Genomic DNA, 14,290 nt, shown 5'->3' on the forward strand with positions numbered 1-14,290 from the left:
TTTTCTTTTGCCTATGATGACTGGAGGTTCTTCTGTAGGGGAAACTGATGGCTGATGTCCAGGATCACATTTTGGTGCAGTCTCAATGTGGTCTCCAAATGCTGGTGGAGTATCATTATAGGCTTCACATGTTGGCGGAGTCTCAAGCTGTCTTTTGCTAGTTTTTTCCTCTTGCCTGGGATTACTGGGGGTTCTTCTGCAGGGTGAGTTGATAGCTGATGATTGGGATTGCATTTCAGTGGAGTCTCAATGTGGACATCACATTACGGTGGAGTCTCAATTTGTAGGTCACATTTCGAGGGAGTAACTATGTGGATGTCACATTTTGATGGTGTCTCAATGTGGACATCATATTTCGATGGAGTCTTAATGTGAACACCACATTTTGGGGGAGTATCAAGTGGTCTTTGGTCTTGTTCCTAAATATTTTTTTTATTTTAGTTACACAGTCAGGTTGAAAAAAGTCCATCTAGACAACCAAAAAAAACAAACAAACAACCAAACAATCCCATATACACAATCCTATACCCACAGTTGATCCAGAGGAAGGAAAAAAAAGCAGCAATGCATGATCCAATTTGCTACAGCAGGGGGGAAAATTCCTTCCAGGTCCCCCTAGAGGCAATCAGATATTCCCTAGATCAATTTTACCTATAAAATGTTAGTGTCCAGTATATTATGTACCTTTAGGAAAGAATCCAGGCCTTTTTTTAAAGCAATCTACTGAGCTGGCCAGAACCACCTCTTGAGGGAGTCTATTCCACATTTTCACAGCTCTTATGCCGCACACACATGATCGGAATTTCCGTCAGAAAAAACTTGGATGGTTTTTCCGACAGAATTCCGCTCAAGCTTGTCATGCATACACATGGTCACACAAAAGTTCTCTGAACTTTCGACCGTCAAGAAGGAGGTGACGTACAACACTACGACGAGCTGAGAAAATGAAGTTCAATGCTTCCGAGCATGCGTCAAATTGTTTCCGAGCATGCGTGATTTTTTGCGCGTCCGAATTGCATACAGACAAACGCATTTTCGGATAGGAACTTTTCCAACCGGAAAATAGAGAACATGCTCTCAATCTTTTGCTGGCTGGAATTCCGCCAGCAAAAGACCAATGGAGCATACACACGGTCGCATTTTCTGACAAAAAGCTCTCATCGGAGTTTTGCTGGTGACATTTCTGATCGTGTGTACGCAGCATTACTGTGAAGAACCCTTTCTGTATTTGGAGATTTAATCTCCTTTCCGCTAGAGGTAGAGTACCCCCTTGTCCTCTGTGATGACCTTAACCCTTTAATGCCTAAGCCTCTTTCTGACATTTGTTGCTTACAAGTAAAAATCCATATTTTTTGCTAGAAAATTTCTTAGAACCCCCATTCTATTTATTTTTTTTAGCAGAAACCCTAGAGAATAAAATGGCGGTAGTTGCAATATTTTTCAATGGCTCCCACTGCAGCCTCTCTGTCCAATGAGAGACAGCCGAGGGAGTCTCTGCTCTTGTGCATATCGCTGGATCAAGATCGGGTTCAGGTAAGTATAAGGGAAGGGGGGCTGTATGCATGAATTAAGGTAAAAAACCTTCTGCCTTTAGAGACACTCTAAAGCCATCTCTGGCCCCTATTTGTAGGTGAAAACTATTTACATAGCACAGTATAGGCTAATCCTATAACCTTTTCTATTGTTCCCCCAATCTGATTTCAAATTCAGCTTATGGCTCTTTAAGCATGCTGAATCATAGAAAGGCTTTTTATTGAGCAGGTATAAAAACAAATATACAAAAAATATAAATACACAATACTAGGGATTTTTGAGATACAAGGTAAGCTGACATCTTGCTTTCATTTAACATCCTCAGACGGCCTGAGAGTAGGAGATGTTTGTTTTCTTCAAAGCTTCTAGGAAAAGCTGCTCATCTTCTAGAAAGTCCCGATCCTAAAATGGAATTGGAAAAAAGTAACCAAATGATTAACAGTAGAATTGGCTCAGCCTTCTGACAGTAAATATGTGTTGTGCAAAGTCCCTGCTTTTTAGAGGCTTCAGTACAGGAAGACGAGGAGTACATTTTTTCTACTGAAGGATATGTGTACCTGAATAGGACTGTCTCAGGGTGTTCTTAATTTCAAAGTTAACACATATTAAAGTGTACCTGTAGGCACTAAACATCAAGTTAAGTGTTCATTACACTAACTAGGCATCTCCAGATGGTTGCATATCACGCACACTTCTAGAGTAGGGGCTACTAACTGAACAACTATGGTTTTGGTTTCTGGCCTGCCGTCTCCTGCCTCAAAAATGGTCAGTGATACTGCCCATTACAGTAATAGGCCAGTAGTGAAGCACAGGAAGTTACATAGTCAGGTTGAAAATAGACACAAGTCCATCTAGTTCAACCAATAAAAGGTGAGAATTTATGAACTATTACTGGCTTACTTGATGTTTCAGGGATCTTGAGACAGGGACCCAGGATATTGACACTTCCGGAGGTGATGGTTTTCCTGCAAACTTCGCATGAAAATTTGTTAGGATTGCAGCACCATTTGAGGGTGGGGCTAGCAGGAAGGGTTAGTATTTACAATCTTTTTGCAGCTATACCTTGATTTAGCAATTTCAATTTAAAATCGACAGAGTTGCTTTAAAGGGGTTGTAAAGCTTCACTTTTTTTTTTTTAAATAAGAAACATGTCATACATACCTCCACTGTGCAGCTCGTTTTGCACACAGTGGCCCTGATCCACGTCTTCTGGGGTCCTTCGGCGGCTGTCTCGGCTCCTCCCAGCATCAGCTAACCCCCTCTGGGAAGCGCTCTCCTGGGGGGTTAGCGTGCGAGCCCGCTCCCGAGTCCTGTATCTGGTGTCCATAAGCTGCCGACTACAGGACTCAGCCCCGCCCCCCGGCCCTCGCATCATTGGAGTTGATTGACAGCAGCGCAAACCAATGGCTGCGCTGCTATAAATCTATCCAATGAAGAGCCAAGAACAGCCGAGAAGACCAGGCCGACATCAAGCGCGTTCTCGACGCTGGACTTTCGAGGGCTCAGGTAAGTAAACAGGGGGGGCTAGGGGGCCTGCAATCGCCGAATGTTTTTTCACCTTATTGCATAGGAGGCATTAAGGTGAAAAAACATGAACCTTTAAGACGGGGGTCAGCAACCAATAGATCGTGGCCAGGTGACTGGTAGATTGTGGACTGACCCACCATCCCAGAGCATGAGTGCAATGCAGAGGGACTACTTGTAAAGTTGGGAGTTGTATTTATTTATTTCAGGTACTTATATAGCGCCGTCAATTTACACAACGCTTTACATATACATTGTACATTCACATCAGTCCCTACCCTCAAGGAGCTTACACGCTAAGGTCCCTTACTCACATTCATACACACACACATACTAAGGACAATTTAGACAGGATCCAATTAACCTACCAGCATGTCTTTGGAGTGTAGTAGGAGGAAACCAGAGTACCCGGAGGAAACCCACACAGTCACAGGGAGAACATGCAAACTCCAGGCAGGTAGTGTCGTGGCAAACTCCAGCAACCCCTCTTACTGCTAGGCGAAAGTGCTATCCATTACACCACTGTGCAGGGAGTAAGAGCCATATAAGCCAATGCCTCCACTGTAGTGCTGGCTCCTGTCCCATGCGGAGTGATGCCCACTGCACGCCACCTTTTATCCTGGCTAGCGGTCTTCAGAGTGGTGCCAACAGCAGGAAAGAAAAGATTTTCAGGTCAGTGTGAAGCAATACACTGGGCATAATAGTATAGGGCTGCTTTCACACTGATGTGCTGCAGTTTACCCACACCGCAGGTGCAGTGTACCTGTAGCTTTCCTGCGGGTTTGCTGCACTTAGCCATAGACTTCAATTATATCCTGCGGGTTTGGTGCACTTTCTGAATGAGGAGTTTTAGTGTGCTTTCAGAAAGTGCACCACACCTGCAGGATATTATAGAAGTCTATGGCAGAGCACAGCTAACCCAGGAAGGATGCAGATGCACTGAAGGTGCAGGTAAACCGCAGCACATCAGTGTGAAAACAGCCTTATAGGGGGCTCAGAACAGTAAGGGTTAATTTACATTTGTATTTTGGGGGTTGGTAAAACCCCATAGTTAGGATTTGTTTTGACCACCCCTGACCCAACCGCACCCATTTAGCTGCAGTGGCCAGGGGTGTACACATGTCGCAGCAGGAGTTATATGCCCTGTCATGGTTGGCAAGTGTAGCACCTGCCAAGCATGACCCATTCAAGTGAATGAGGCCGCTCTGCAAATGCCCTGCAACCTTGTCCAGTACAGCAAACGTGGTTAAAGCAGGCAGCGTTGTGTTGCTTTCTTACCACTTGCTTTAACTTGGATCTCACAGAAGCATGCAGTTGCAAGGCGCTTGCAGAGTGGCCCCATTTACTTGAATAGGCTGTGTTTAGCAGACAGCTAAACACAATCTATTCAACTGATTCCTGCTGCAGCATGTGTACACCTTTGGCTGCTGACTCAACAGTTAAAGGAGGTAGGGATTGGGGGTGGTAAATCAACACATCAACCGCAGGGTTTTACCACCCCCTTCCCCCAACTTTATATGAATGAGTCCTAAAGTCCACACACAGGTAGAATGTCGGGCGACATTTGCTGATACAAAAAATACCGGTCAACAATCTACTGGTGTGTATGTTGGACGTGCATGCTGGATAACCAGTAGACGACCGACTCCAGATCAGCACTTTCAGCCAATGGCAGAGAGCGCTGATCTGATTGTTCTGGCAGGGGGGGCCGTACCCCTGTCAGAAAACAACAGCTCAGTGGGGGAGATCGCTGGACTAACCCTGCATGGTTAGTACAGCGGCTCCCGACCAGAGCTGTCTGTTTTTTGTACCTGTAGTGTGTGCCAGGCTTAAGGATGCTGCTGCCGAATGCAACTAAGTGCTCATTTACAAGTGCAGCAGGCACTGCTGCTCCTCTGAAAAGCAATCTGAGCGTGTTTGACAGGTGGTGTGGGGGAGGTGATATGTTGCCTCCTCACCTGCTTTAAGGTATAGGCTAAAGATATGTAGCAAAACTGGAGCAAAGCAATGTAGAAGTAGGCTGGAGGTTTCACGGCTCCTGTATGAGAATTTCCATACACAAGTGTGGCTTGACCTCCTGAATTCTTCAACGTTCTGCAAAGAGTCTTTGGTGCTTTTGGTGGTGGAGATTGTGTTACGGGATTCTCAATTCTGATGCTGAAAAAGAGTCTGAAGAGGATACTTTCTTGCACTATATATGACTATTTTTTGGCACTTTATTGGATTTTATTTGAACACATGTTTCATTTAAAGTTTGTGTTGGTATCATTTTGGAGGTTAATGCTGCAAAGTTTACTGTGGATCAAACATATATCTTGTATCAGGGTATAATATGTCATGCTTTTTTTTCTATTTATTTTTATTTTAGTGCACCAAGCGTGGATTTTTAATAATTTTATTGAATTTAAAACTACCTAGGTTATTAACTTTAACAAAATGAGTGTAATAGATAAAACTGCAGCACATTTACTAGCCTTGATCATATTAAAAAGTGCTGCCCATACCTGCTGTGCTGACAGCCTGAGAAGACCCAGCTCGGCATAGATTTCGGATGACTGAGGAGCTTTGTCCTGGCGAATTCCTGAGATGGTGAACTTTCTACTGGAGCATGCAAACGGCACAGCTGAAACAGATAATAGTGGTTACAAAGGTACATGAAAGATTATTTTATCATTGATGAGACACAATAACAGTCTGCATGCTTCTTTAATGGCTTTCATCTGTTTTGTCCTATGCCTTTTGTTATTTTCTAAAATGTTTCAATCTAAATCTAGTAGGCCCATAGGCGTGCGCACAGGGTGGTGCAGATTCCCCCTGTTTAGATCCCTGATATTTCACCAAAGCCCACCAAAAAATAAAAAAACTACTGATACCAAGCTCTGCTCTACTGTCACCATCCACTGCTAGCAAGTCAACACCCACATTTACATCCTAAATTGTTGAGTATGCTGAAAAATAACTATTATTCATACAGAAAAAGGGTCCATTCACATATTTTAGGGGCAGTAATGCTTTTTCCTTCCCCCGTGCATTGCATGGTGCATGCCAATTCCAAGGTCTGGGAAAAAACATCTTCTAGTTACAACTGGCATATGAATAAAACCACCAGTTGTGCTTATTTACCTGTCCTGAAGCAGTTTTGTGTTGTTCTAAAGCTGACATTCAGGCAGAAAATAGGATTTTTATAATAGCTTACCTGTAAAATCCTTTGCTTGGAGTACATCACGGGACACAGAGCCATAGTAGTTACTATGTGGTTATAGGCCACCTTTAGGTGATGGACACTAGCACACCCTAAGACAGGAAGTCCACTCCCTATATAACCCCTCCCACTACTGGGAGTACCTCAGTTTTTTTTGCAAAGCAATATACGTGTATTAAAAGAGGGCAGAGGGACCTCTGCGTACCGTGATGTACTCCAAGAAAAGGATTTTACAGGTAAGCTGTTACAAAAAATCCTATTTTGTTTATCGTACATCACGGGACACAGAGCCATAGTAGTTACTATGTGGGATGTTCCAGAGCAATGCCAACTGAGGGGAGGGAGACACAACAAAAGTAGGGCACCATGAGACCAGAGGACTTATATAGCTGCCTGCAGCACACTGCGCCCAAAAGCAATATCCTCGTGCCTTTTTACATCAACCTGATAGAATCTGGTGAATGTATGGACTGAAGACCAAGTTGCGGCCTTGCAGATTTGAGCCATAGAGGCTTAGTGATGCACTGCCCACAAAGCACTAACAGCCCTGGTAGAGTGCACTATGATTTGAGAGGGTGGAATCTTCCTATTCAAACCATAAGCATGAGCAATTACTTGCTGAATCCATTTAGAAATAGTAGATTTTGATGCTGCCTGTCCTTTATTAGGACCTTCAGGCAACACAAACAAAACATCTGTTTTTCGAATCTGAGCAGTCGCCTTCAAGTAGAATTTGACTGCTCTCACCACATCAAGATAATGTAGTGACTTCTCTTCCGTAGAACAGGGTTCTGGAAATAAATGAAAGTAGAACAATATCCTGGTTTAGATGAAAACCTGACACTACCTTCGGTAGAAAGTTAGGATGAGGACGCAATCCTACCATACCCTTGTGAATAATTAAATATGGCTCTTTACAAGAAAGAGCAGCCAACTCTGATACCCTTCTTGCAGAAGATACAGATACCAGAAAAATGAGTTTCCTTGTCAAAAGGACCAAAGGAATATGTTGTATCGGCTCAAAAGGATGTTTCTGTAATGCTGACAGAACTAAATTCAGGTCCCAAGGGTTCAGGGGTGACCTAACCGGAGGATTAATCACTGGGCACTTAAACCCCCTTCCTAACCAGACCAATTTTCAGCTTTCGGCGCTCTCACATTTTGAATGACAACTACTCAGTCATGCAACACTGTACCCATATGAAATTTTTGTCCTTTTTTTTCCACACAAATAGAGCCTTCTTTTGGTGGTATTTAATCACCGCTGGGTTTTTTTATTTTTTGCGCTATAAAAGAAAAAAGACTGCAAAATTTTATAACAAAAACAAAGAAAAATGCATTTTTTTTACAGAATTTTCAAATAAGTAATTTTTCTTCATAAATTTGGGCCAAAATTTATACTGCTACATATCTTTGGTAAAAATAACCCAAATTAGTGGATATTATTTAGTCTGTGTGAAAGTTATAGAATCTACAAGCTATGGTGCCAATCACTGAAAATTGACCAATCTGATCACACCTGATGTACTGACAGCCTATCTCATTTCTTGAGACCCTAACAAGCCAGGAAAGTACAAATACCCCCCAAATTACCCCTTTTTGGAAAGTAGACATTCCAAGGTAGTTAGTAAAAAGCATAGTTAGTTTTTTGAAGTTGTCATTTTTTCCCACAATTTTTGCATAATGCAAATTCTCTGGATCCTTGGGAACGTTTGATCTGAGAAAACGAGGAGACTGGGACTCTCGGAACTCTAGCTTCCTGCCAGACCCTTAAAGTGCATGTAAACCCAATGACATCCTTTCTAAACTACTGCCATAGGGCTTATCTATAAGGATATACATGCCTCCTGCATGTATCTTTACCTGTCAAATATCTCCCCTGTCTGTTATTAGACCCGAAAAACTGCATATTCTGTGGGTGGGTCTGTTGTCTGGAGCTCGGTGGGTGGAGTCGTGATGTTAGTAGACTCCCCGCCCACCTCTACACTCCCCTTGTCAATATGCATTTTCTCCTGTGTATTTCTAACACTGAACTTCTGCTATGATCTCTAACATCCAGTGAAAATACAGGAAAGTAACCACATAACTTCAGCATGCCAAATCATGCTGAGGTGTGGAACAGCCAATCCTTGCAGAGCTGCTGAAGAAAGGAGTGGGAGGAAATTAAAAAATCCTGCATGTGTCTTAGGCTGGTGCACGAGATATGTAAATCACCTGTTACTCACAGCAAGGGGGAGGATTTGACAAAGTTTTTCTCAGTTTGTCAAGTTTTATCTCGCTGAACAATAAAAGAGGATTGCTCAGAGATGGATTAACTTTGTGTGGCAAGACTGGGATCAAATGATAGGAAATGTTATTACTCTACAGTATATAAAAAAAAAATTTCGGGTTTACATCCACTTTAAGAACTGCAGAAGTCTTCCCCCCACTCGAGCGAGCGGGGGGCGCCCCTTCATAAGGAGGCTTTAGTATTTTGTTTTGTAGGTTTCCTCCCCCAGGACTTCTTTTGTCCTTGGGGTTGACCCTGAGGTTTACTTCTTGAACTTTACAGCGGAGGCCGTCGTGACTGCCTGGAGGCTGATGCCCCTGGCACTGGAGAAGGCGATTGTTTAAATGAAATACCTTTACTCCTTTTCCTAACTGGCAAAAGGGTACTTTTTCCACTAGAATTTTTTTGGATGTATTTATCCAAATCATCCCCAAACAGCCGTTCACCACGGAAAAGAAAACTAGCCAGGAGCTTTTTGCAAGGCGCTTTGGCTGACCAATTTTTCAATCATAGTATTCTACGCATATGTACCAGCCCAAGCGTAAGACGCGAGGCCTGAAGAATAGAATCTCTCATAGCGTGTATTGCAAAACATAAGGCACCTGGTAGCTCGGCTAAATCCTGGGCCTGCTGATCAGGGATAACCTTGAGCACCTGTTTAAACTGGTCTTTCAAGGATTGACATCAATTGCTGCCACCGCAGGTTGAGTCACTGAACCTGCCAGAGAAAATGCGTTTAACAGGAATTCCAATTTTTTATCCGTTGGATCCCCAAGCATTTGAGTATTGTTTACCGGACAAGTCAAACTTTTATCCACAGAGGATACAGCAGCGTCAACTGCTGGTACCTCCCACTTTTAGTGAATTTTTCCTCCATAGGATAAAGTGTTGAAAACTTTTTGGGAGGAAAACAATGCTTATCTGGGTGATCCCACTCAGAATACATAAGCTGTTACAGCAATGAATGGACAGGAAAGGCATGCACAGCTTGAGGAGGCTTTAGCGAACCCAAACAAGAAGTGGGCTTATCAACCGACTGTTAAGGGTAGCATAAAAGTGGAGCGGACCAACTCAGTAAAAGATTGTAAATGCACCATCTATCTTTCAGATTGTGAAGCTGAAGGAGGTCCTTCTGCATTTGACCCCTCAGAAGAGGAGTCATCAGCCTCTTCACGGTCCCCTGAGGGAAATTTGTCTTCTCCCGCCCCCCAGTTCCTCTGTTTGAGGGTCCCGGGTAGTGGAAGGGGATCTGTCGCGTTTTGCCCAACTCTGGGAATATGCGATTAAAGCCACTAACCTTTCCTCCAATCCTATCATAGCAGAGGAAAAAACCTCTTCAGTAATATAGACAGGGGCTGCAGTGTTGGAAACAGTTGCAACATTTGACGGCCCCGATGGCTCACTCTGACCAACCACCTCAGATCTCTCAAGGGAGGATGCCATTGTAGAGATGAGACTAACCTTCTTAAGAGCTTGAGGGAGACACTTTTGAGCCCTTTTTTGGGGTGTTTCAACATCCCTTTCTGACCATATGCAGAGGTACTACCAGAAGAAATTGCACCCGCTGCTTGAGCAAATAGTTCAGCAATTGCCGCTGCTATTAATGCTCAGCCTGATGCTTCAGTAAATGTGCCAAGGGAATACCTGTGTCACCACTTACATGCCCCCTTCTGCTCTCATGTCCCTCCGTCAGCTGCAGTCAGCAAAATGAAGCCTTGCCGCACGCCAACACCGCACCATGCCAAGCCACGCCCCCTCCATTTTCCCACCGCCCCCTCCTCTTTTCAAAAGAGCGATTTCCCGCGTGAGCGTGGGCCTCCGATCCGACGGGATTGGCGTGTGTGTGTGTGGGGGGGGGGGGGGGGGGGGGGGGGGGGAGGTCGGCGAGGAGGGGAGCTGGTGACAAAGTGCCGTGCATCTGCCGATCGTTCTGGCTTCCCCCTACCTATCCAGGGAGAGCCTGGGACTGCTAGCCGGAGGGAAGTCTGCAGCTTCTGCTGACACAGAGCGATCGAAGGAAAGCATGAACAAGGTACGTGCTCTCTACAGCCCCCCGTGGTGACTTTAGGCATGACATTTACTTTTAAAGGAGGCAATCCATAAGAAAATGTAAAATTCCCTAGGAATCACCACTTACCTTATCCTGCCGCAGGGATTCTGTGGTAAAACCAACAGACCCAATCTTCACCCCTCATGGCGGGCTCCGTTAAAAAACCTTCAGGGACTGGGGCCCCTTTTTATCGGTGGTTCCACTCCCCTGGACCTGTAAAGCACACGCCTGGAAACTTTATGGCTGAAAAAAACAAAGCACTGGATCCCGGGGTCCAGCCCTCTAAAAAGAGAAGCATTACATTTCTCCGCCACAAGGCCCAGGTACCATTCAATTCGGCCTGAAAGGACACTTTGAATGGATCCGGTTGCATAGCTTGCCTCAGCAAAGGAATATTCCAGTGGAGCTCCGCATAGCACATCTTTACTCGTGACCAACACCTAAGACACTGGCGAAAAAGCTGAGGTACTACCAGTAGTGGGAGGGGTTATATAGGGAGTGGACTTCCTGTCTTAGGGTGTGCCAGTGTCCATCACCAAAAGGTGGCCTATAACCCACATAGGAACTACTATGGCTCTGTGTCCCATGATGTACGATAAAGAAGTGAAAGTCACATATTAAAGCAACTCTATGTTCATTAATACATCATTACAGCAATGTACAGTGGGGACAGAAAGTATTCAGACCCCCGTAAATTTTTCACTCTTTGTTCTATTGCAGCCATTTGCTAAAATCATTTAAGTTCATTTTTTTTCCTCATTAATGTACACACAGCACCCCATATTGACAGAAAAACACAGAATTGTTGACATTTTTGCAGAGTTATTAAAAAAGAAAAACTGAAATATCACATGGTCCTAAGTGTTCAGACCCTTTGCGGTGACACTCATATTTAACTCAGGTGCTGTCCATTTCTTCTGATCATCCTTGAGATGGTTCTACACCTTAATTTGAGTCCAGCTGTGTTTGATTATACTGATTGGACTTGATTAGGAAAGCCACACACCTGTCTATATAAGACCTTACAGCTCACAGTGCATGTCAGAGCAAGTGAGAGAGGTAAAGAAGAACCCAAAGTTCACTGTAGCTGAGCTCCAGAGTTGCAGTCGGGAGATGGGAGAAAGTTGTCGAAAGTCAACCATCACTGCAGCCCTCCACCAGTCGGGGCTCTATGGCAAAGTGGCCCGACGGAAGCCTCTCCTCAGTGCAAGACACAAGACACATGAAAGCCCGCATGGAGTTTGCTAAAAAACACCTGAAGGACTCCAAGGTGAGAAATAAGATTCTCTGGTCTGATGAGACCAAGATAGAACTTTTTGGCCTTAATTCTAAGCGGTATGTGTGGAGAAAACCAGGCACTGCTCATCACCTGTCCAATACAGTCCCAACAGTGAAGCATGGTGGTGGCAGCATCATGCTGTGGGGGTGTTTTTCAGCTGCAGGGACAGGACGACTGGTTGCAATCGAGGGAAAGATGAATGTGGCCAAGTACAGGGATATCCTGGACAAAAACCTTCTCCAGAGTGCTCAGGATCTCAGACTGGGCCGGAAGGTTTACCTTCCAACAAGACAATGACCCTAAGCACACAGCTAAAATAATGAAGGTGTGGCTTCACAACAACTCCGTGACTGTTCTTGAATGGCCCAGCCAGAGCCCTGACTTAAACCCAATTGAGCATTTCTGGAAAGACCTAAAAATGGCTGTCCACCAATGTTTACCATACAACCTGACAGAACTGGAGAGGATCTGCAAGGAGGAATGGCAGAGGATCCCCAAATCCAGTTGTGAAAAACTTGTTGAATCTTTCCCAAAAAGACTCATGGCTGTATTAGATCAAAAGGGTGCTTCTACTAAATACTCAGCAAAGGGTCTGAATACTTAGGACCATGTGATATTTCAGTTTTTCTTTTTTTTTTTTAAATCTGCAGAAATGTCAACAATTCTGTGTTTTTCTGTCAATATAGGGTGCTGTGTGTACATTAATGAGGAAAAAAAAATGAACTTAAATGATTTTAGCAAATGGCTGCAATATAACAAAGAGTGAAAAATGTAAGGGGGTTTGAATACTTTCTGTCCCCACTGTAAGTGCCAGAATTTGACTTGGAATCACCCCCTTCCAATTTCTGGGCAACAGATCTAAAGCTGCGAGAGGAAGAAGCTGTGCAGGGTGCATGTTAATAGGTGAGAGCAGAGTGACAGAGAGATGACCACATTAGACTGCTGTTTATCTTCACAGTCCATTCCAAAAAATATCTTCAGAGAAAAAAGAAAAATTGAAATTGTTTGGCAAAATTTACTTCAAAAAGTGTGAAAATGCAAGATTAGCCCCTCTCCTCTACCCCATGTAAAAAAAAAAAAAAAAAAGGGGTAAGCAGGAAAGGTAGATTTAAAAAACAGACCCCAGCTTTTTACAGAAAGTTTTGGGATTCCAAATCACAGTGCTGTAGAGACCTCTTGCAAGATTTCTCTTCAGAGTTACCAAGATCACAGGAGAAGGCCTTGTAGTGCCCTCTCACCCAAAGGTGTTTTTTTAAGGCATAAAGTGTTACTAAACTCAATTTTTTTTTATTTACTAAGATAACAAACATAATACACTTACCTGCTCTGTGCAGTGATATTGTTCAGAGTGGCCCCAATCCTCCTCTTCTGGGGTCCCCGAAGGCGAACTTGACTTCTCCTCTACTTCTGCAGGACTACCATAGCCAGCTGCTGGCTAGGAGGAGAGGTAGTCAAACATGCTCTCTCAAGCTGTGAGTCTACGGAGCCGCGCTCCATAGACTTACACAGTAGGATTTAGGCCTGCCCTCTACTTCCTCTGATTGACAGCAAGAGCTGCTGCTCGATTGCATTGTAAAGAGGAAGGGGAGAAAAGATGCACCCCTGTACAGTGCTGATCTCTTCTCCCCTCTCTTCCCCTTAACGTCTTGAGAACTAAATCTTTTAAGGATGCTTCCTGCAGGGGTTCAAAAGGATCCTCCACGAGAGCCTGCAACACAACAGAGAAATCCCAGTTGGGAAAAAGTTTAAGGGCTAACGGCCTGTTCCGTGCAAGAGCTCTAAAAAATCTAGAAATTAACACTTCTTTGGATACAGTCTTTAAAAAAAAAAAAACTAAAAGAGCCGCCAGCTGAGTTAAGGGTGATTGCTGCCAGCCCCTTCTCCATTCCGTCATGGAGGAATTCTAGGACTGAAACTATACTTTTGACCTGGAAACCTTTAGGAGAGCACCAGGAGTTAAACTTTTTGCATACTTTAACGTATATAGCCGTGTCACTTCTTTCCTACTGGAGAGGAGGGTATTCACTAGCTTTTCCTGCAGGCCCTTGGCTCTTAGGAGGTCCTCTTTATAAACCTGTCAGTTGTAGTCGATGTGCTTCCAGATGGTTCAGGGTCCCCTGTGTTTGCAGATTTTTTCTGGATGGTAGCTTCCAGAGAGGTTTAGAGGCTAGATTTAGCAGAGCCACGAAGTGAAATGAAGTGTGAAGTGAGAAAAACATCCGCACTTTTGAGTTCTGCTGGCTTGCAAACAAATCTATCTGAGGTTGACCCCATGCCTTGGTGACCATCAGGAAGACCTCCTGATTCATGCTCCATTCTGCTACTACTACTTTCCTTCTGCTTAGCAGATCTGCTAGAAGGTTCTGGGACCCCTTCACATGGATCGCCGTCAGTGAAGCCATGTTTCGTTCTGCCCAGGAAAGAAACTGGCTG

The 14,290-nt window shown here is 44.1% G+C and overlaps 1 protein-coding gene across 1 annotated transcript in view; it reads right to left on the bottom strand.

Annotated features, from left to right (window-relative positions):
- Window positions 1–1,731: 1,731 nt before the first annotated feature.
- FBF1 (Fas binding factor 1) overlaps window positions 1,732–14,290 on the bottom strand; it is a gene marked incomplete in the record, with an annotated part of 244,589 nt that continues 232,030 nt past the window's right edge. Inside the window, 2 exon segments of the mRNA XM_073606133.1 lie at window positions 1,732–1,935; window positions 5,562–5,680. Coding sequence (XP_073462234.1) covers window positions 1,855–1,935; window positions 5,562–5,680 — 200 coding nt within the window.

The sequence above is a fragment of the Aquarana catesbeiana genome, linkage group LG12, assembly GCF_042186555.1.
Source record: "Aquarana catesbeiana isolate 2022-GZ linkage group LG12, ASM4218655v1, whole genome shotgun sequence".
Taxonomy (NCBI): domain Eukaryota; kingdom Metazoa; phylum Chordata; class Amphibia; order Anura; family Ranidae; genus Aquarana; species Aquarana catesbeiana.